Consider the following 23,514-nt stretch of genomic DNA (forward strand, 5'->3'; position numbering starts at 1 on the left):
ATCAGCAGCAGGACGTCCTTGTTTGTGTGAATGATGGAGGAGAGGCGATGGGGCAGCCCACTGAGTACAAAAAGTTTACCAAGTGTCATTCCTATTAAATGAGTGTGTGCTGGGTATCAGCTGATGATGGAAGTCCTATGAAAATGGCTTCCTCTCTTGCTCTGCTGCTGGACCTTCCGAAGAAATTATGACTTAAATGTGTGCACACATCAGAGAGGGGGCAGAGCAGGATGTTGTGAGGGAAGAGTTCAGACCTTCCTTGGAAAAATAAAAGGACCAAAGAAGTAAAAAAAAAAAAAAAAACCAAGTTGAAATTACATCTCATTTTTTTTCCTGTCCTATGCTATGCATTTTGTTGCTGTTGTTGTTTAGTCTCTTAAGTTGTATCTGACTCTTTGTGACCCAATGGACTGTAGCCCACCAGGCTCCTCTGTCTGTGGGATTCTCCAGGCAAGAATACTTGAGTGGGCTGTCATTTCCTTCTTCAGGGGATCTTCGCAACCCAGGGATCAAACCCATGTCTCCTACATTGGCAGGTGGATTCTTTACCATCTGAGCCACCAGGGAAGCCCTGCTTTGCATTTTAGACAAACTCAAATTAATTAGAACAACACTCTCAGGCCTGGTTTTATAAAAGATCTTTTACTTAAAAATGAGGCCTCTCTGGGATACTAATATGGGTGTAGTCACATATGTTACACACGAATAAACAAACTTACAGCATGAAACAAAAAACATGTTGCAGAGTGCTATGAACTGTCTAATGAAGAATAAATATTATGTGTTAAACCACAAGGTTCCTCCACTGAGGTTCAATCCTGGTAAATAAAAACCCCCTTAGGTCAGGGGAGCACCTGGAGCTCCGTTCTGGAACTGGTGGTGGGTGGAGGGTACCGTGGAAGAGGGAGGGCAGCGAAGGACTGTGAGGAGCTGAGAGGCGGGATGAGGACTCTTAAGGATGTCTCAGGGTCAAACTGAGGTCTTCCAAGTTGCTGTGATGTAAACCTGCCATCACCTTGTCCTTTTGCAAACCTCTAGCTGAACTAGCCTTTTCTGAGCAACGTGACTGTGAAATAATAAATTCTCTGGGAATTCACAGGAACGGAGGGCGCTGGACTTTTAACAGAGTGTGGAATGGATGTGTGAGCAGTGCTATCTAGAGCTTAAGCGTCAGGGAGACCCTTAATCCAGCAGACGTCTGGATTACCTGACATTGTTTAACATGAATGAGCTCTATAGACATTTAAACACGCCATTCTTCCCTACACCATTACCTTGAAATTCATGTATTTTTAAATAAGGACATTGATATATAAATTAAAATCACATATAAACACTGAAATCTCTGTTTTAAATTACAAAATATTAGTGAGTGTCTTTCCTACAGTTCTGTCTTTTCTTGAACACATTCCGACGACATCCCCATGGCAGTAGTCGCCCAGCTGGCACCAGAAGGTGAAAAACATCGCCATGTGCAGCTGGTGGGGCTTGGGAAGCAGGTGTCTTAATAATACATGTTCTTATCCCACCAGCCTAAAGAAGGAGGAGGCAGTAAGTGAGAAACAGAGGAAGGTCTGCTGGAGCAGATCAAGAGCCCCCAAGTCCCCCATACATTAGTACTCACTTCCAGGGAAGAGTCTGATGAAAAGCTTCCGCACCTCATCATACACCCAAATCAGAACTGCGTGTGGCACAGCCACAAACCAGTACTGAGGCCTGGAGGGAGAGAGGGGGTGGTGTGAGACCCACACACCCACCCTTAAGTGGCTGAGCGCCTCATTCATTTCTCTTTCTAGACTGGACAGAGCAACACCACTGGGTCACACAGCGTAGAACCCTATGGTTTCTTATTTAACTGGACTGTGACCGCTAGAAACAGTGTCTGCCTGAGAAGGGATCTGTTGGATGAAGGTAGAGATGGGATGGTGAGGGATGGAAAACCCACCTCCTCTTCTGAAAAAACTAGCAGGTCAAAGCCTCATACTGATTAAAAGAAAGAAAAAAAGAACAGTTTCACTTTCTCTCTTTGGAAAGACTTGAGGGGAAAGACTTGTTAGCCTGTGACAACCAGACTGGGCCAGTTCCTCCCCAAAGTTGCAGGGAACCTCACCGGAGCATCGTGAAATTCAGGGCCTGGATGCTTCCAAGGCCATAGGAGAGGATTAATGCAATGATAATCTGTGAGGCAATCCCCACCCAGATGACTTTATTTCTGTAAAACACAAAAGCAAACAAATTCTGAACTCCCAGCCCCAGGCTCACATGCCCACATGCAGTCATCTGGGCAGCAAAGGCCCAGGCTGAACCCCCAGGACGGCTGCACCAGTACCTGAAGAGACCTTGCTGGAAGATGGAATTCCTCCGGGTTTTTCTGATGATCAGATCTGCTATTTGCTGAATCATGATGCTGACAAAGAATGCTGTGTAGCCCGTCCATTCTAGGTATTTCCTCTGGTACCTTGTCTGTCAGTGGCCAGAGAAGAGAAGACCATGATGCCCCAGATGGACACCTCAGGGAGGTGTTGGTGCCTGTCTACGAGCCTCCACTCTCTTTCCCCTCCCCATGATTGAGAGAGGGTCACTTTCTGTGTTTGGAAAGAAATCTATGGATTAGATTTATGGATTTTAATGGATTTGGCCCAGCTGTGGCGCTGCTAGCTGCTCCTCCTCCACACCTGAAGTGTGCTAATCATTGAATCGTGTCGGACTCTTTGCGATGCCACAGACTGACTGTAGCCCACCAGGCTCTTCTGCCCATGGGGTTTACCAGGCAAGAATACTGGAGTGGGTTGCCGTTCCCTTTTCCAGGGGATTTTCTGAAACCGAGGATTAAACCCAGGTCTCCTGCATTGCAAACAGATTCTTTACCATCTGAGCCACCAGGAATGCAAGCTAATGTAAACAAGTGAGCTCTAGACCTCCAACTTAAGAGATGAGCTGAGCCCGGCAGAGGCAAGCTGCTGTGACCACAGGGCCCTCAAGGAAAACCATCACCTCCCCTGTCCCCTTACAGCCATCCAGGGAGGGTGCCGCCAATAACCTGGCCCTTACCCATTCCTGTCCGTAGCTGTCTTCCAGGTCATTCACATTGTCTTTCTCCCACTCCACCCGCAGGTTGAGGATAGTGCTGGGTAGAAAGCCCTGCTGCGCGTACACGGTGAAATATGTAACAAAGGCCCCCAGGGCCTGCATGAGGCCTAGAAGAACAGGAGAGGTTCTGTACTGACCCCAGAAGTGCCCTGCCTCACTCTCCTCGGGGCTCCCCCCACAGCCCACCCCACCCCACAGGGGAAGGTGGGTCTCTGGGCAGCCCCTCCTCGCACCGATGTGCAGGTAGGAGTACAGGGCGAGTGGCGCGTTCACCAGCCTGTCCTTCTTCTTGTGGCGAGGCTTCCTATTCATAATGTCGCTTTCAGCTTTCTCGTAAGCCAGGGCGATGGAGGGAATCTAGAGGGAGAGAACAGCATGAGGCCCGACCCTGAAATGCTAGATGGAAGGAAAGAGTGGCAGCACAGCCAGGGGCCCGATGCAGCGGAGGGGGTGGCAGTGGTGGTGGCATTAGGGAACTGGTCCATCCAGGGAGCAGACAACAGGGTGTGCTGTCTGCAGAGAAGACAATCCACCTGTGTCTGATCGCCTAATCATCACCCTGTCCTGCCATCTCTAGACGATCTAGTTATAAAGCACTTTCCCTTCCCACCACTGACCAGTGGTTCTCTCCCAGGTCCTCCCCCTGGAGGGCAGAGAACCCAAATTTCTAACAAGTTCCCTAGTGATACCTGGAAGAACCACGGCAGTGGAGATAAGAAGAGCAAGCTTGCTGCAGGCTCTGGGGCTTCAGCTCCCCTCTAACGTAGAGATACCCCAATATCCCTGGACCGTGGAGGCTGCCCAGGTGTCATGTGAAATGGGGGGTAGGCAATGACCTGCAGAGCTGTGAGTTTTGCTTGCTCCCTGAAGCCTCTGTAAGCTAGAGCCACGGGAGTGACTGTCACAAAGCTTCCTAAGGGGATTAGTTCTAGCAGAGGGGAGGTTTTAGGTGACATTACTGTAGGTCTGCGTGAGGCTTCACAGTGTTATTAATGGCTGCTTCTTACTGTGTTTGGTGAGGGGCTTCCAGGTCACAGATTCTTTTACTTAACAAGGGGCGGCTGTGGGTTATCACTTTGGCCACTGGGCCCCAAGCAGTACAGGGACTATTTTGGTGACAGCTCTTCAAAAAAAAAGGGGGGGGAGGCATCTGAGCTGAAACTGACCAATGGCCTGTTTTTTTGGAAAGGTGAAGAACTCATGTGTTGAAAAGTTCTTTTATGGAGTGAAGTGGTTTTAATTTTCAAACACTTGATAGATCTCTCTGGTCCTGTGCTTTGAAGTGTGGTTGGTGGACCAGCAGACTCAGCATCACTTAAGAGCTTGTCAGAAACCATCACGTTGAGGTCTGAGAAGCACTGATTAATCCATCTCCTGCCCTTGAAGGTAATGACACTGAGGTTTCCCTCACCTGGGGAAGTCATCAGACCCTATTCCCTTTCTGGCTACTTACTATGTCTGTGCCCAAGTCGATGAACAAGATAGTAATGGTGCCAATGGGTAGGGGAAGCCCAGCAATGATGTAGATGAGAAAGGGGCACAGCTCGGCAATGTTCTTGGTCAGCGTGTATGCGATCGTCTTCTTTAGGTTGTCAAAGATCAGGCGACCTAGGCAGAAGACATTTCTCCCTATAGAACTTGCTTCTCATTTCATGGGTGGCCCCAGCCCTTGCTAAGACCACTCAAGACCCCACTCACCTTCCTCCACCCCTGTGACGATGGACGCGAAGTTGTCGTCCAGCAAGACCATGTCGGCTGCATTTTTGGCTGCATCAGAACCTGCTATCCCCATGGCAATCCCAATGTCTGCCTTCTTCAGAGCTGGGGAATCATTAACTCCATCCCCAGTCACAGCAACCACAGCATCCTGCAGGGATGGCAGAAGGTTGTGGGAGGCGGGTGGAGGGGGTTAGTGAGCAGCCTGGAGGTCTGCGGCACCAAAACAAAGGCCCGTTTTGGGTTGGAGGAAAAAGATTAAGATGGGAAATCCCAGAAGTAAGAACAAGCTCTAAATAAGATGTTTGAATGATCAAAACCATATGAATCCAAATTGTAAAGGTAGGCCCCTGGGGAGCAAGCAGGAGGGTTCCTGGGTGGACTGGGTCAGCCCCGACAGGTGGAGATGTGGGGTGGTGACCTCACCAGAGCCCTAAGGAGGGGCCAAGGCTCAGTGCTGCCTCTCCCCACAGAATGATGACAGACCTAGAAGGTTCCCCGGGTGCTGCATTCACCCACCTGCCTCTGACAGCCCTCCACGATGATCAGCTTCTGCTGGGGGGACGTCCGGGCAAAGACGATCTCCGAGTGGTTGGCTAAGAGCTCATCTAGCTGTTCTGGGCTCATGTCCTTCAGCTCCATGCCAGTCACCACAGCAGCCTTCGCATCCCTAGACGGGCAGGAGGAACTGGGTGAGGCCCTAGGTGGAAGCTGAGGTTAAAACGCTATTCTGGGCAGGAGGTGGGGTGAACCTGTTTGGTTTTACCAGGAACCTCAAGTCCTGACTCATCTGAATCATCTGGTGGGATGATGAGGTGTGTGGGTCTCTTTTCAAAACAGTGAACTAAGGCTGACAGGCATTTCCTTGTGTCACATGACAGTAGGAACAAGTCAAGTAGCCATTTTTTACAGGAATGGGTGAGAGGTGGCACTTCCCAGGGCAAAGCTTTACTCAAAAGAAAAGGAGGTAAAAAACTGCCCATTTGTACATTTTGAATCCAAGAATCCAGCTTTTGCCTGAACACATGGGTGACAGCTCTTTGTTTATTTCAGACTCACGGTGTCTACTATGCAACCAGCTATGTAGGGAGAAAAGTTGACTGAGGTCTTCTTGAGGAAAGCTTTTATCTGCTGTCTATAAAAGTGAGGTTCTAGGAACTACTGAGACTGCAGACCTGACCATGCTGTCCCCTGGAGCATTGTCCAAAGGAACATCCAGCAGAGCCCAGGTCCCCACTTAGTCTGCAGGGCTAGGGGCAGCCTGTGCTGTGCAGCCCCTCTGACTCCCCCACAGCACCCACGCTCTCAGTTCCGAGTCCCTGGCTCTCAGTTCTGAACCCCCGACTGTGTGCAAGCCCTCACAGATCCTACTACCTTTGCCAGGGGTGGGGGCCTCTAGTCTTCCCTTCCCTTGGCGAACATTTCAGCCTTCAAATCTCAGCTTAAATGTTTTTAAGCACAAAACACTGCATGCTTTTTTGTTTACCTTTTTAAAGTTTTGAGCTCTTTTTAGGTCTGCTTCTCTTTTTTTTCTCTTGGTGCTAAATATTGAAATTCTAGCACTTGACTCAAACTACAGGTTTTCCTATATTCTGGTAAAAAAAAAAAAGCGGGGGGGGGGGGGGAGAAGCAAGAAGGAAAGGCTTGTTTCCCTTCCTCCCCTAGCTAGGAAAAGTTTTCCCCTGATCATGAAGCTGCAGTTGATAAAGTGGACAATTGAAAACATTCACAAAGTAACCAACCCTCTCTCCTGTGTGGTGACTTGTAGGAAAAAGTAAAATCCTACTATTTCAAAAAACAAAACAAGTACAACCTCTGAAGCTGTTTTCACAGACGGACGTTATCACCAATGTTATCTACACAAGGAGCACTACACAAAGGAGACACAAATGTGTGCCCAGAGGCTGTTTACCTGCTTGGTGTCCTAACTGGTAATTTGTTGCCCTAGCAGTCACTTATCACCTGTCAGCTCTGTGTTCCTAACAGGTATAACTGTTTGGGTAAACTAGGATATGTTCTTGGGTCTTTTCTCCCCATATGCATCAAAGTATAATAAAGCAATGACATTTATTTTCCAACTAAGACTTTGGAGACTTTGATTTAAATGATCAACAGTCAGGTTCCCACTGCCAGCACCTCTGTGCCTGTGCTTATTTCACTGAGTTTGTTGTTGTTTATTGCTGTTTAGTTGCTAAGCTGTGTCCAACTCTGTTGTGATCCCATGGACTGCAGCCTGCCAGGCTCCTCTGTACATGGAATTCTTCAGGCAAGAATACTGGAGCGGGTTGCCATTTCCTCTTCCAGGGGATCTTCCAGACCCAGGAATGGAACCCATGTTTCCTGTGTCTGCTACAATGGCAGGTAGTTCTTTACCAGTAGACACCAGAGAAGCCCTCCATTCTATTTACAACCAAGTAAAAAGCAAAGAGAAGTAGGTTTCCATAGCAACACATTATGAAGCCTAAATACTAAACACGGAATAAATACTCAAGATGCAGACTAGGGGCTCAGAGAGCACAAAGGATTCTCAGTGTTCCTGATTATAAACTGTACTGATGACAGGTAATTTCCTATAAAGTTTCTGCTTCAGTTTCCTCACTCTAAATTTATCACTGAAGTTTTCAGATCTACTTCACTGGGCTGAAATATAGATCATTTTTATGGTCTCAATACAGTGGCTGGCACATATCAGGTACTCGATAAAATTTTGAGTAATGACTGGATATAGAAATTACAGAGTAAACCAGCCAGAAATTATAGAGTAAACCAGTAGATCATGTTTGGCAAAAAGGGGTTTGCTCCAGACAACTCTTTAGAGGCAGTAGGGCCTGTGGTAAAGGCCTGAGTTCTGCTATGTAGGTTCTGAACTCACTGCTTGTTAACTTGCTCCACAGGAAGGTTGAGGCGTTTGGCAATGTCTTCCACCGTCTCACTGTTGGCGGAAATGATACCGACGCTCTTGGCAATGGCTTTGGCTGTGATTGGATGATCGCCTGTAACCATGATAACCTAGAACACAGGCAAGGAGACAGGCATGTGGGTGGTGAGGGACTCTGCTGCTCAGGCGAGCGGGGATGACTTGGTTTTGCCCACTACACCATGGCAAGGGGCCACTGGTGGCTTGCAGTCCTTGATCTTTAGGTCAGAGAATCACCTGTCTCAGAAGGACACATGGATCCCACTGGATCTACCCTTGTTACATTTCCTCCTTGGACCTAGAGGAAGTCCTTCCCTTTGGTGTAACTTTGTGAGTGGGCTGACGGATGTCTCCTTCAGCATCTTCATGATGCTCCACAGCCTTGGAATTAACACAGTAATGGAATTCAAATTTTGGCTTATCATGAGGGAAATGGAGTATGGGAGCTGGACCTCAAGATTAAGTAACAAAACCTTTTATTGTCTGTCGTGGTCTAGGGTGACATTGTGGTTTATTCCACAGACACAATGACTATGCTTTTATAGGATGGTTACTGAAATCTTAGTACAGTGAAAGTAGAGACTTAAAAAAAGGGGAATTATGACATTTAGGAGAAGAGACCTAAATACTGACTCTCCTATGACAGACGTTCCTAGAAAGGAACTCAGCATCCATGGAAGATGTGTGAAGTCAGGGATGTGCAAGTCCCACCTTGATCCCTGCACTCCGGCACTTGGTGACAGCATCAGGTACCGTGGACCGAGGCGGGTCAATCATTGACAAGAGGCCCACAAAGCAGAAGTTGGATGTAGGGAAGTTCATCGTGTCTACATCAAATGAATACGTTTCTGGAAACTCGTCTGTCGGCAGGTAGAGGTGACAGAAACCTGAAATGGGTATGAATTTAGGAGTTGGAGAAACTAGGATTAAAAAATGATGAAAAAATAGGGAACATTTTCATACACTTTCAGTCCTTTGTGTTTTACCAGTTTAAGAGAATTGATGTCAGTAAATCTGGTGGCTCAGATGGTAAAGAATCTGCCTGCAATGTGGGAGACCTGGGTTTGATTCCTGAGTTGGGAAGATCGCCTGGAGGAGGGAATGGCCACCCACTCCAGTATTCTTGCCTGCAGAATCCCATGGACAGAGGAGCCTGGTGGGCTACAGTCCACGGGGTTGCAAAGAGGCGGACATGACTGAGTGACTAACACACTTTAGAGTTTACCATAATTGTTCAGTTCCTTCACTTCCGTAACATGTTGTTTTAGGAAAGACATGTTTCATCCCCAAATCATTTACTCTGTGCCCGTTAGGTATGCTCTGGAGAAAGAAAGCCCAGGAGTGGACAGCCTGTACTTCCGAGGAGGTTGCAGTTTACAAGTGGTGTGGGGGTAGAGACAGAGACATAAAGAGATGAAGAATGGGGAGCTGTGCCCAGAGGGTCCCCTCCAGCCATTCCCACGTTTGTCTCATGCTGTTCCCTCTGTGGGAGTACGTTCCCCCCACAACCCTTTACATCTATCACTCAAGGTCCAGACTGAAATGTGACTCCTCCCATAAAATCTTCCAAGACTTCTGATCTGCAAGGGCCCCCACCCTCCTACGCCATCACACAGTATCCCCTGCATGCTGACCACATTCTCCTTTAGGATATGAGTGGACGCCAGTGCTACCCCGCTGCATCCCAAGCCTGCCTCATTGTGCCTGCCAGCGGGATCCCACTCTCTCACCCAGCACTCGCTCCCCTATGCCGCCCAGCTCCATGTAGGCTGTGTGGAAGGCCTCGGCCGTGCTCCTGTCCAGGGGCTGCTCCTGCCCGTTGACCATGATGGTGCTGCACTTCTCCAAGACCCGCTCGGGGGCCCCTTTCATCACCACGAGGAAGCGCTTGTCATCTGGGTCCTCGGTCTCGTGGATGGAGAGCTGCGGGGGAGGGATCGCGCATGCTCAGTGTGGCATCGCGGGTAAGGACACCATCTCTACTATGAAGGGCCTGAACTGGACAGAGCTTTTCATGAGCAAAACATCGCTTTCTCTGTGGTTTCTGTTTCTACTCGCCGTGATATGTAAAGGAAGAGTGTTCTCCGCAGGCGTGTTCTGTCCTTTCTAATTCATGCCCAAGTAATATGCAGAGACTGAAGGACTTCCTGGTACTCTGGTGGCTAATACTTTGAGCTCTCAATGCAGGGAGCCTGGGTTCCATCCCTGGTCAGGGAACTAGATCCATCAGGCCACAACTCAAAGATCTCATGTGCCAGAGCTGTTTAGTTTCTTCGAGTTGAATGAGGCTCCAGAGACCTTCCAAGGCCTCCTCCTAAACCACCTTGCTCAGTGCCGAGTGCTGCGCAGGCATGTGGATATAAGGTGACTCTAAAGCATCTCAGAGCTCCTTGGCCTCTTCTGTGGGAACCACTCCTTTCTAGCAACTCCAAGGGAGCCCACTTTCTCCATCAGTGCTCTGTACAGCAGGCCTCACAGAACCTGCTCTTCCTCTCCCCGAAGAAGACGGAGCCCCAGCAGGATTTGAGTTTTGTCTGTGGTTGAAAGGCCACCCCCCTAGGCTGAGCACACCCCTGGGGGTCTGCCCAAGTCCTGGCTCTGGCCCTTGCTGGCTATGTCCTCTGTTTCCTCATTCTTGACTATCTAATAGAATTGTGAGGAGTGTGGAAATCAGCAGTTGATAGCCATGATTACTACTGTTATTTTAGGATTGCTAGTCATTCTATTTTCATTTATGTTTTGAACAGAGATCTGAGTTCCTCTACATTTTACATCATACATTTTGTTAGTTGTCTGCTTTGCTAACCATGACTCTTTACTGGTTAATTATCCACAAAGACGTTTGCTCCACAGTTATTTTCCAGTCCTAAATTCCTTTCAAACAAAATGTGTGCGTAATCACTAGAAACTTGCACACAAACGTGGTCATCCTACTTACTTAAATGTTATGCAAAGACTAAGTCCTAGACAAGGAAATGGCAACCCCATCCAGTATTCTAGCCTGTGAAATCCCATGGAGAGAGGAGCCTGCTGGGCATGATCCAAAGAGTTGGACACAACTCGACAACAACAACAAAAGACCAAGTCACAACACCCCACTCTTGCTTTGGAGTCTCTGGGGAACTCCACCTGTGGCACCACTTTGTTCTCTGCCTGACCTGAGGAGGGTGGACATGGCTGCCTGCTGGCTACCCTGGTGGGAGGGGAGACAACCAGGCAAGGCTGGCCAGTCGCCCCCTGAGCAACAAGGGGTGGAGACTTCTGTGCACTGCCGGCAGGACAGACATGGAAAGCAATGCTTTGGGTCCTCACTGGTCCTCACAAAGAGCAGGGTTTACCCAAATGGCCTGAACTGACCACCTGGCCTCTGTGTTGTGGTAGAAAAAAGCATAGACTCAGGCATCAGATGGACATGTGAAGACTTAGATGCTCGGGTGGCTCCGGCCACCTCAACACTTTCTAAGGCCTATTTCCTTGCCTGCAGTTGGGACTTCACCTGGTCCTACCTTCAAGGCTTATGGTGAGGATTACATGAGACCAAGCATGGAGAATGCCTGACACAGATGGGGCAGCTGGCTTCTCCTCACTGCCCCCCTCACTCAGCCTGTCATGTAGGGGGGTGTGGCTGCTGCCCCTCCCTGTGCCCAAGTCACCAGGGCAGGCAGTGGTGCCTTTGTGTGCATGTTATACAGAAAGGCCACGTGTGGGAATGGCAGGCCCCATCGAAACCTTCATCTTTTCTCTCTTCTACTTGTTCTGTGTTTACCAGATGTCCAGGCTCTGCATCTCTGAGGACTGTTTTTAAAGTCAAGTGTCATTCAAAACACATACTGACTAAAGGATACTTATGAGTGGAAATGCTGCTCTAGTGATGATAAAGATTCAGTTGCTACTAAAGCCCATGAGCCCTAGAGCCTGTGCTCCACAACAAGAGAAGTCACTGTAAATGAGAAGCCTGCACACTGCAACAAAGACCCAGCACAGCCAACTATAATTAAAAACCAAAAGATTCAGTTGTGAGGGGAAAGTCACCTGAAATTTGTTGGTTGAGTTAAAAGGGATTTCAGCTACTTTGCGGTTTCTTTTTCTAATATCCATCACGTTACCCAGCACGACCTCTGAGAACTTCAAAAGAGCAGTTTCTGAGGCATCTCCAACCACAATTTTCTGTGAATCAAAAGATACAAGTAGTTGCAGCACATAATCAGGTTCCTCTGTGGTTATTTTCAACAAACCAATGTGCAACCTAAGCTTACTAAGTACCAGAGGGAGAGAACAGTTATCCCATAAGTGACAGATTTACTACTGTTAGTGTTAATCGTGCCTGACTCGGGACTGTAGCCCGCCAGGCTCCTCTGTCCATGGGATTCTCCTGGCAAGAATACTGGAGCAGGTTGCAATGCAGGAGACCCAGGTTTGATCCCTAGGTCGGGAAAATCCCCTGGGCAAGACTACTGGAGTGGGTTGTCATTTCCTTCTCCAGGGGATTTTCCCAACCCAGGGATCAAACCTGGGTGTCCTGCATTGCAACTCGCTCCAGTATTTTTGCCTGGAGAATCCCATGGACAGAGGAGCCTGGTGGGCTACAGTCCAGGGGGTCGCAAAAGGTTCAGACACGACTAACACTTAAAACTGTTAACTGTAGGGCGCAACCTGCTGGCGATAGGGGAGTTCAGACAAGTTAGAGCCCTGAGAGTGGGAGTTTTCATGGGAAAAAAGCAATGAACTTGATCTTGGAGAGGGGCAGGGGGTGTTTCCTGGAACTTTGATTGTATCTTCTTAGCTGGTAAAGAGTTTAGGACAGTAACTTAAAGGCACAATCATTTTCAAGAAAGAGACTTTTCAGAAGACCTAAATGAATATTTTGAGAACTTTTAGATTTCTTGAAGTTAGTGACAGTGAAAAAGTTTCCTACAGGTCTTGTGGTTAGATTTGCTCTCGCAGAACAAATGCTACTCAGTTGCAGAGATTAAATCAAGCACCAGATCAGAACAGAGAAGGTGACTTTGCTCTGCAAAGTGCCTGTGGCTGAGACTGTGTGTGGGGCTTCACCTTCATGATAGGGATGCTCTCCTGTCCAGGTCTGAACTCAGCGCGGTTACACAGCGTTATGATCTTTGACAGGGAGGCCCAGGTCGCAGAGCTTTGGTCAAAGACTTGATCTGGAAAGAAGAACCATGGATGCTGAGGGTGCCAGGCTTGTGCCAATGAGCAGCACTGTTCACCTACGGCCACAGACCAGCCGTGCTGAGCCCATCATGCAGGGCCAGGCTGGATGCACCCCAAGGCTTACTCGATTGGTTTTCACTAGTGTCTGCCACGAAGATCTGGTGGTCAAACCACAGATGGGCCACTGTCATCCTGTTCTGGGTCAGGGTCCCGGTCTTGTCTGAGCAGATGATGGAGGTGGAGCCAAGAGTCTCCACTGCCTCCAGGTTCTTCACAAGGCAGTTCTTCTTGGCCATTCGTTTTGCTGTCAGTGACAGAGTCACCTAGACAGAGGAGAGAGAGAGAAGCTTTGAGAAAAACCACCATGCTGAACTTGGGTTCAGTAATGTAGGAACAGTTACAGTTGGACTAGTTTCAGGTATAGTTACAGATGCAGTAAAACTGCACCAGACCCAGTGGCTGAGAAGGCATATAAAGCTTGCACGCGCTCTCTCTCTCTCTTTACTCCTTGAGGAAAATGATCCTAAGGGATCCACAGGGAGCAAAGCTGGGCAAGTGCCAGGTCAATACAAAGGGGGCTTAGCTGCTGAGCGCCTGTGGATCACAAGCAAGAGTGTTGTAAGACAGACTTCAGCCACTATGTGCCAAAGGGCTTGCCCCAAATGGCTTACTTTTTGCCTTGGGGAATCAAGAAATACTTGTTTCACTTTAAGATTTCCAAATGTTAATAAAGATTCTTGGCTCTCTCTGAAGCCCCCAGATCTCAAAAGGGTTCTTTAGGCTCCAGCTTGGTCAAATTACTGTCTGCTGGAGTCAGAGGAGACAGGCAATAACACTTCTGTCTGTCTTTGCTTAGGACTGTGCCAGGAGTGGAGGTATGAATCCTCCCCACCTGGAGGCCTTGTTTCAGGATGAGTTAGGTCCTGACACAGTGAGAACCACAGTTAGACCAGGGGGCAGAGCAGAAAGTGCTGAACTGCTCTGCAGGATCAGACAGGGAGTTTGTGTCTCAGACTGCCTCTGAGAGGGTGAAGTGATGTGAAAGTATACCTACATCCCTCAGCTGTAGAAACTGCCAATGTTTTTTTTTTTTTTTTTCTTTTAAAAACTGTGGAAATGCAGGGAAGGTGTCAGGCTTCTAGAAAATTTCTAAGTGGTGGTTCAAGATTGTCTTATCTAGATCTTAAGGGGCAAAGTATCATATGGGATTTGCAGATAGATCTCTAAAAATGAAAACACAATTTTTCAAGGACAAGTCATTCAAATACTAACAGATGAGAGTTCTCTTTGTCCGTCTAAGAGACAGAACATCCTATGACTGGCCCTGATGGAGTAGACTCAGCCGCGGCAGAGCAGGATGGCACACTAGCAGGGTCAGGGTATGGCCACTAGCAGCACAGACTCACAGTTACAGTGGCCAGGAGACCCTCAGGCACATTGGCCACAATGATGCCAATAAGGAAGATGATGGAGTCCAGGACATAATACTTCATGGACACTGCGATGATGAAGAAAATGATGCCGATGGAGACTGCCACTCCTGCCACGATATGAACAAAGTGCTCGATCTCGATGGCAATGGGCGTCTTCAAGTCCTTGACTGTTGAAGCCAACGAGGCGATCTGCCCAATGATGGTGCGGTCACCCGTGCTGATGACCATGCCAGTCGCTGTGCCTACAGGTGGAGCAGACATTTTATTCCAGGAGTTCTCAGTGAGGAGGGACCATGGCCTCGCATGCTCCTCTTTGGTGGCTCACATGGGCAATCAGCACATGACACTACCAGCTCTCTAGACTCCTCAATTCCACATTTTCTCTTGGAAAAGCTTAGCAGCAAGAGATGGTAGAGAGAGAGAAACATAAAGCTTGACAAAGGAGAAAGGCTATGAGAGGAACCTGTAGTTCTGCAAGCTACCGGACCTACCTTCCAGACAGGTTGTAGAGAAGAAGGCGATGTTCTTGGTCTCCAGGGGACTTTCATGTGTGAACTCACAGCAGCGAGCCTGGGGCTCTGACTCCCCGGTGACAGATGAGTTGTCCACCTAGAAGGAGTTTTGAAAAGAGTTCAAGGTCAGGCAACTTGTTTCCTTCTTTGGTTACACTGAGACCTGGAAAGACCATAGTGCCACGAGCGTGACCCTCAGGGCACCCATGACACTGACCTTACACCCCTGAGTGGACAGAATTCTGATATCCGCAGGGACCCGGTCTCCACCTTTAATCTCCACTATGTCTCCCACCACTAGCTGGTCAGCAGGAATTGTCTTCTTCTCTGAGTCTCGAATGACAAGTGCTTGCTGCAGAAGAAAACCATGACCCAGGCCTCAGATCCCATCCTGGAATGATGCTGGCCCTCCTGCATACCCCTTGTCCCCCACAGGCTCAGGAAGGAAGGCACAGAAGTGCATGGCTGTCAGAATAGCAGACAATGAAGCCAAGGGTTCTACTCAGGTCCTGAAGACCCTAAGAACTATTTTTCTTGAGTTGGAGCTCATGGAGATAGCCTTCGACCCAGAAAATGCTGCCATGGTAGGTACAGCAAAGCCACAGCTCTGGGCCTGACAGACAGGGGGACCAATCATCCTGCTGGGAAGTCCAGGAAGAGTCCTGAGGTTGAGCCAAAGGGATCAATGATCTCGTTCAGGTCATAAAGCCTTTAATGGAGTGAGAGATGGGTCTCTGCTTCCTAACACAAGAGATTCCACCCAGAGACCATGCCTCCCGGCAGCTCTGCAGCCCAGTGAGGGTGTGGTTCTGTGTGCTGACAGTGGTGACCCCAGAGGACCCCTCCCAGGTTGCTGCAGGTGGAGAGATCTGAGGCCTCCCACACTGGCAGCATTCGGGGGCAACATGCAGAGAGGCTCAGAAATGGGAGCGGAAAGACTGATGGTTTAAAGAATCACGGAGCCAAGGTTGGCTCCCTTGGCTCATGTTGGAACCACTTGAATGACTTCTGTCCAAATGGTTCACCAAGCTGAGGAGCAGCCACAGGAGATGCCAGGCAGTGGCTCATGTTTCTGTCCCATTCTGCTCTTGACTGAACATATTCCTCCACCTTGCCTCACTGACCACACCCAGGAGGGAACGGGGGCTTCAGAGAGATTAGGCCAGTTGCCCAAGACTCCGCAGACAGCAGGGAGGGGTCCTAAGCCTCCAAGCCACGCCCCCCTTTTTGATGCTTGCTTGTCTCAAGCCTAGAGACACCAGGGAAGCTGTCACACTTGCCTGTGGGATCATCTTGTGGAAACTGGACATGATGTTGGTGCTCTTCGCCTCTTGGTAATAAGCAAAGACCCCGGTTAGAATGACGACCAGGGCAAGCACGGAGCCCAGGTACACCTGGGTGAGGAGGACAGGCATTAGTCAGAGAAGCAGCATCAGGAATGAGCCCAACCTGAGGGCCAGAGTGCTCCATGGGCCAATCAGAGAGATGGTAGTTGTGTCCTGATGTAACTTGCAGGCCACACAATTCACCCATTTGAAGTTTATAACTAAATGACTATTAATAATTAACACAGTTGTATAACAATCACCACAATCCATCATTCCAGTAAGACCCCTTGTGCCCACGGCAGCCACTCTCCTGCCCCGGCCCAGCCCGGGCAGCCACTGATCTACTGTCTGAATCCAGCACTGGCCTGTTCTGGACATTTCACACCAATGGAATTACAGAGAATACAGCCTTTTGCACCTGGCTTCTCTCTCAGCATCATGTTGGCTGCTTTAACTCTGTGGTTTGAAAGTGAAAGTCGCTCAGTCGTGTCCAACTGTTTGTGACCCCATGGATTATACAGCCCATGGAATTCTCCAGGCCAGAATACTGGAGTGGGTAGCCTTTCCCTTCTCCAGAGGATCTTCCCAACCCAGGGATCGAACCCAGGTCTCCTGCATTACAGGCGGATTCTTTACCAGCTGAGCCACAAGGGAAGCCCAGCTTTGTGGCCCCTAACTTTGTGGTTTGGTCCTACCTTACTATTAGACACACAAATTCTCCACGGTAAAGGGAGATAATTAGTTTTGAGGAGAGAAAGCCCAAAACACCTCACATGGATGTCGATTTTTTTTCCCCACATAGGAACCAATCATGTATTGCTCTCTTAAAAATTGATGCTCACACTGCTCTGAGACACTAGAGAGTCAGATATACTTTCTATTTTATACCTGGAGAAGTTATTGATTTTCTCTGACTTATGCAGTGATTGGTCAGTGGTAGACCCTTGACCCCAGCCCAATGCTCTGCCCAGGTAAGGCCTTGCATTATAGTGCTGACCCTCACCACCCGACTCCGCCCAACCCCATCACCAGCAAACCGGGGAGGAGCCCCCAGTGCCGTACGTTGTCCAGGGAGGAGGCCTGATCATTGGAATACTGAATCCCATATGCGATCCAGCACAGGACGGCTCCTATCCATAGGAGGATGGAGAAGCCCCCCACCATCTGTTTGAGGAACTTGATGATCTCCGGGGTTTCCTTGGGGGGTGTGAGGCTGTTGGGCCCATGCTGAACCAGCAGTTCAGCAGCCTGGGCACTGGAAAGACCCTGAGAAAGCAGAGGGAAAAGAGACAGGAGTTAGACGTTTCTCCCTCCTTGGGCTGGATGTTACATTTCTGCAGACTGTGGGCAGCTGTGACTATATCCCAGCTCAGTCACTGTGCCATCTGGGGGTCTCATTGGATGGACTCCACCATTCTCCCGGCACATCCCGTAAACTGTGGGACAGGTGGATGCCCTGACACCTTCCCGCCATGTCCCTCCCTTGCCCCTGCATCCTCTTGGCCCAGGCTCCGCTGGTCCTCTTTGCCTCCCTCTCTGTAGGCCAGTGAGTCACACAGCACATATTTCTGTTCACTTAGAACAGATACATCCAAATTTCCTGGTGTTAAGACAACACATCTTTGAGTTTGAATTCACAGAATGAAGCAGCACTTCTGCGATGAGAGATTTTAGGAGGCGTAAGGTGTCCCCCCTTCTTGGAGGAGGCCTGGACACGACCTGAATACTTACTGGGCACAGGGTTTGAAAGCAACCCTGTACCATGACAGTGAGGAGGCACTCAAACCTTCCAGGGGTCACTATGGCTCAGCTGCAGTCACAGTCAAAGAACTGTCTGTGATCAGACACTTAGCCCAGCAGAGGGCCTTGCCAGGCCTGCGGCTCAGGCCTGCTACTCTTGAGGTTAATGAGCCTCCTCTTGCAAGGTGGGCATGTGGGGGGCTGGCAGATCACTCACAAGCCCCAAGCACACAGCCTCTCTCTTTGTATGGTCCCCGATCCCCTCCCCTGTCACTGGTTCTCTGATGACTTACCGTAATGAGGTTTGTACCATACTTTGTCTCCAGTTCCTCTTTGCTGAGTTTGTGGTCATCCTAAAGTCCATGAAAAGAACAGAGTGAATAATTCCAAAAGACTTGAACCCTAAACCCTGACAAGCCCATGAAATCTGGGAGAAACACTGAGGATGGGAGAGAGGCCAGGAAGTGTAAAAAGAAGGAACCTTTGTCCCAGGGGTTCCTGCAGTGAGAGAAGAGAACCTTGCTGCAGGAGAGCTCACTGGCCAGCAGATTTTCTGGCCATCCCTGGAGAGTTCAGACTTAACTTGCCATTTACCACATGGTAGCCGTCCTTAGTTTTTATGAGTAAAGCAATGCATTTCACCTCAGTCTGGTCTCCAGCACATGCAGATCCTAGCACACCCGTCATCCAGACACCAGTGATCTGGAAACTCAACTCAGACCTGAACTGCGGGATTAACGGGGAGCGATCAGCAGTGCCAAACCATTCCACATGTCCTGACAGCTCCACACAGCCCTCACCAGGCAGGCCATCTGGGAGAGAGAAATGGGCCTTTCCTTCCTTTAGTACTTGAGGCTCAGCTCGCTATCAGACAAGCCCTCAGATTAAAAACCTGCCAAATAAATACCAGGGGGGTGGTGGGGGGGCCACACTTGCTAACTCTGCCACAGAATTATTAAACTAAAGCAGAGCTTCTCTACCTTAGCATTATTGACATTTTGGGTCAATAACTCTGTTGTGGGGACTTCTGCCCACCAGCACCCTCCCTTTGAGAAGTGATAACCATAAATATCTCAGGACATTTGCTGTGGCACCCAGGGAGCAAAGTTCCCTTGTCCTGTCCTGTCCTGTCCCTTTCAAAATCTCTGGGCTAAAGGGCTAGAAATCTCTTCCTGTGGCAAAAAACCCAGCACTCAGGATCCTAAAACTGTGACTGTCAGAGACAAAAATTTATACTGTGACTGGTACCAGAACCGTCTCTTTTCTTAAAGCAAAAATGTTTCATGTTACAGAGAGTTAGGGTTTTGTCCTGTGCTTAGCCAGATTGGCCCTGCTCTTCCATTCACTGTACCAGTACCCACTGAATATGACATTTCTGGGGAGCCATAGGATTAAGACATGGTTCCGTGCAGAGTATGCCAAGTTCAGGGCAGAGGAGAGTTAACATGATTAAAGTCGTTGCTTTCATGGACGGATCTCAGACTGTAAGGGACCATACTGCACCATCCTCCCCACTAGCCTGACTCTCTGGGGATGAGAGTTGGGAGGGTGCGGGTGTGAACTCTGCTGGAAGAGCACAGGGCAGCACCAGGTGCCTCAGGCTTGAGTCACCTGCTTGTTTCTTCAGAAGCCAGGGACACTGCATTACTCATCAAGGTTCTAATTTTCTGGAGGGGTTGGGATGCAAGGGCACCCAAGTACGAAGTCACAAATTACAGGATTCCTGTAAGAAGGTTGCGAAAAAGAGGGGAAAGAAAGCTGTTTCTCAGCAAAGAAGCAAGGGAATACGCCAGCCAACACCATGGAATTATTTTTTCTATATTTCCCAAAAAGGCTCCAATTTCAAGGAAGGTTCTCATTGTAATTAACAAGCATATGATAGAATGGATATATATTCATGTTATAAACAGTAATTTCAAGTAAGACTAGTTATATCTTCATCCCTAACTGCTAGATACATGCAGGAAATAAGAATGACTATCTTAGCCTTTCTCCAGTTTCTCTGTAACCCTCGTAACAACTCTAAGAGGTAGTTACCATTTTTAATTCCAATTTTTCAAAACAGGAAATTGAACTTCAGGGAAACAGATTTGAATTCAGATCCAATTCCAGGGTCATCAGAACATACATGGACAAACACCTTGTGGCATGTGTTGTTTAATGAGCTCTCCAGGTAAAATAAAAGAGCTCTGATTTGCAGCAGTCATATCTCAAGCTACTAATACAGTACCAATCGGCTTGCCTGAATTCCGGAATGTTTAACAACCTGCTCTATGGCACACAAGAGCTCACAGCACTACCAACTGCTCAGAGAACCACAGCTCTAAAGTCTGCAGTGAAGTGCAGAACAACCCGCATAATCTTGGACTCAGGGCTGGTTTCCATTGGCATTCCTGAGATGTAATCAGCCACCTTTCAGTTCTGGGGACGTTCTTTCCCAGGGCGGCTAGCTTTAGTAGTAACAGGGCTTCACATCCACAAAGCACTGCCATTACAAGAGACTCTCACCTCACCTTCCCCCTGACAGACCCATGAAAATGGTTTGTTTCCCATTTTACATAAAGAAAACTGAGCTCCAGAGAAGCTAGGTAGCTTACTCCCTAGAGAACTGGAACCTCAGCTGAGCCCAAGGCTGCCTGAACCCAAGACCAACTCTTACTACTGAAATCCTTTCTCATGGGGCAAATATACCCAGAAACCTAGCAAGTTTAGGGGCTTTCAGTTTTCCTCCTGGGTGGTTCTGGCTGATGAGATAGTTTAATTTCATAGGCTTCTAATATCTCAATGAACCAGCAGGGGAGAGATCTGGGCAGTGCCTGTGGCAACTGGCCTCAGAGGAGCCCTCCCTGGGCGTGCCTACAGCCTGAATGCAGGAATCTTCGGAGGGCCTGACCCCTGGGCAGATACAATCACACCATTTTTTTTTTTCTTAAAACAAGGAAACACATGTCAGGGATTTTGAAATTCTTAAGACTGAAAATTTCTTTTGTAAGAAGTGGGTTATAGGGGCAAGCTGTCACCAGGGCGGACAGTGCTCAAGGGCACCCATTTGCTCAGGGACCAAATCAACTGACCAGATCAGGTTCTTTTTTAAGCTCCTTTTTCTGGTGGTTCTTTTTGCGTTCCAAACCCTTGTTTTTCAGGCCCCTGGACTTCTCCTTGCCATCCTCTTTGTCTGTTTTCTCAATGTCTTTGGTTCCACTGAGCTCCACTGAGTAAATTTCTCTTTTCTGAAAAAGAAGCAGAGGTGCAATGTTGGCTCGAGGTAGACGGGTTTTCTGAGGCGAAGCAGGGGCCCTCATGGTGGGTGGAACTTACAAGGAAGGGGCCCTCCCCCCATCCCCCATTCCTGGTCCCTCCTCCGGGGAGTTCTCTACAGCTCCTGCAAATAGAGCCTGCAGCGCCTTCTCTCTGCTCTCCTCTTCTGTGGAGGGCTGGCTGGGTGGGCTCCCCAGAGGATCCCTCCCTGGGCGAAGAAGTTCATTTCTTGGACTCAGACAAGATCCCTTCGAGGAGGGGAAGGGTCTCGCTAGTGCCTGGTCCCCACGGGACACTAGGGCGCCCTGTGTCTGGGTGGGGGCGCCTGGTCCCTGAAGGACACTCCAGCGAGCCCGGTGTCTCGGAGGGGGCTCCTGGTCCCCCAGGGACACTCCAGAGTGCTCCGTGTCTCGGTGGGCACACCTGGTCCCCGAGGGACACTCCAGCGCGCCCCGTTTCTCGGAGGGTGTACCCACTGAATTCCTGAACCACCGAGGGCAGGACGGCGTCAGGACCACAGAGCATCCGCGCCGTCACCAGCCTTGCGCCGCCCTCCTCCGGCTCCACGGCCCCTTCCTGCGTTTGGGTCAGCATCTTTCTTCACCCCACCAGCCCGAGTTCCACGGTCTCCGGACCGGGAGCGGAGAGAACGGAGCAGAGCCCGCCCGCCCCTCCTCCCGCCCCGGCGGCACGCACCCGGTTCATGGCGCGGGCGGGGGGTCCTGTCCGGAGGGCGGGCCGGGCACGTGGCGGGGGTCCCGTCGAGCGAGGACCGGGGTGCGGGGTCGCGTTGGGCTGGCGGCGGGGCCCTCGCTCCTTCGGGTGCGGAGCGCCAGCGCAGACCTGCAGGTGGCTCGGCCTTAAAAGCGCGGCCCCGCCCCCGCCCGCGAGCCCCGCCCCCACCCCCGGCGGGGCAGAGATCCGGGTGGGCGTGGGGTCCAGTGGGCAGTGCGGTCTGGCCACCCGGACCTGCCGCGCGGAAGGCTCTGGGGAAAGACCTTGCCCGCCTTTCCCCTTGAGACTCGTTAGATTGTGAAAAGTCCTAAGCGGGGTGGGGGTGGGGGGAATTGTAGCTCCCCGCATTGGTCATTCTCTGGGTGTCCTGGCATCGAAAGACCCTGGACGACCCGAAAGCGGACTTCGATGGGCGCCGTGGGGTCAGAGCGAAGTGGGGAGTAAACGAGAGACCCCCGACCCCCAGAAGCAGCCCAGTTACTTGCAGGACCCAGATGCGGATGAAGGGGTGTGAGGCCCGAGGGTTGAACGAGGTGCCTTAGTGGCACGCTGGGTCGGGGATCAGCACCCACCCTCCACCGATGGGGGTGAAGACCTCTCCCTCCCGAAAGAGGGCTGCCCACAGCCGCCGTTATTTCTCCCTCTCCCTCCCTTCCCTTCCTCCCTTCTTTTCTTTCCAAAAGGGCAGAGTTGGAACTCAGTCTCCACCCCTTACCCCTGTGGAGCGGGGGCAACGGCAATGAGTCATAACTAAGTCCTCAGGGACAGGAAGACTCCGGCAACATCTAGTTACAGATACATATCACAGGTTCCTTAGCGTCCCACCTCCAGCAACTGCATGTTTCTGTGGAGTCTGTGTGAGGAGATACAGACTCAGTATGAAACTTGCTTGCACTCTGCCAGGAAGCCAAGGGGAGGAGTCTGCAGGCGCAGAGTGGCTGCTGCTGCTCTGTGCTTCTGGATCCCTGGAGTAGAGAATCAGGACACCCAGAGAGAGGCCCCTGGGCTCAACCCTGGAGTTCAAGTTTCAGGAGCAAGCCTGATTCACACTGACTCACTTAGGGGGTCAGGAGAGAGGGAGGTGGGGAGAGGGGGTGCAGTGGTCAAAAATGAGTAAGTTGGCGCAAACCCCTCTGAGAAGATGGCTGTTAGTCTTGCCAGTGTCAAGTTTGAAAGATTCTCAGCTGCCACCAACTGGATGGCAGAGAACACTGTCCTGCACAGATCTGGCTACTGCTGCTCTGCCCCCGTGGCAGCCTCTGATGCCTGGGTATGACCTCTGCAACTCCATGCATGCCCACCCTAATACCCTAACTCCTGCTCCATGTCCCTCTGCTCCTGGAGGAGAGTGGCCTCCAGGCCCGTGTGATGCAGGCACCTACAGCAGTCCTCACCTGCTAGAGACACAGACTCACCATTCTCAGATCCCAGGGGCTATCAACCTTGACCTCCACCCAGTTCTGGTGAGCTCTCTTGGGCTGGCTGGAAAGCTCAAGGTCCAAAGTGGGACACATTCTCAGCCCTGGACTGCAGTAGCAGCTTCTAGTGAAGCAGTGGTCTCCTGTCCTTGAAAAGAAGCCCATACATGTTGCATCTCCTCGTGGACTGATCTGAGT

The 23,514-nt window shown here is 50.0% G+C and overlaps 1 protein-coding gene across 1 annotated transcript; it reads right to left on the bottom strand.

Moving 5' to 3' along the window:
* Window positions 1-1,504: 1,504 nt before the first annotated feature.
* ATP12A (ATPase H+/K+ transporting non-gastric alpha2 subunit) lies at window positions 1,505-21,868 on the bottom strand. Its single transcript, XM_052649930.1, has 23 exons — window positions 21,860-21,868; window positions 20,980-21,135; window positions 18,199-18,258; window positions 17,228-17,431; window positions 16,118-16,231; window positions 15,055-15,189; window positions 14,817-14,934; window positions 14,299-14,567; window positions 13,017-13,215; window positions 12,776-12,885; window positions 11,756-11,890; window positions 9,454-9,646; window positions 8,435-8,610; window positions 7,679-7,815; window positions 5,326-5,476; window positions 4,789-4,957; window positions 4,544-4,698; window positions 3,324-3,447; window positions 3,052-3,197; window positions 2,330-2,463; window positions 2,111-2,212; window positions 1,625-1,716; window positions 1,505-1,533 (listed from the first exon to the last, which is right to left on the bottom strand). The coding sequence occupies exons 1-23, from the start codon at window positions 21,866-21,868 to the stop codon at window positions 1,505-1,507; spliced, it is 3,117 nt and encodes a 1,038-aa protein (XP_052505890.1).
* Window positions 21,869-23,514: the final 1,646 nt, after the last annotated feature.

The sequence above is a fragment of the Budorcas taxicolor genome, chromosome 12 (assembly GCF_023091745.1).
Source record: "Budorcas taxicolor isolate Tak-1 chromosome 12, Takin1.1, whole genome shotgun sequence".
NCBI lineage: Eukaryota > Metazoa > Chordata > Mammalia > Artiodactyla > Bovidae > Budorcas > Budorcas taxicolor.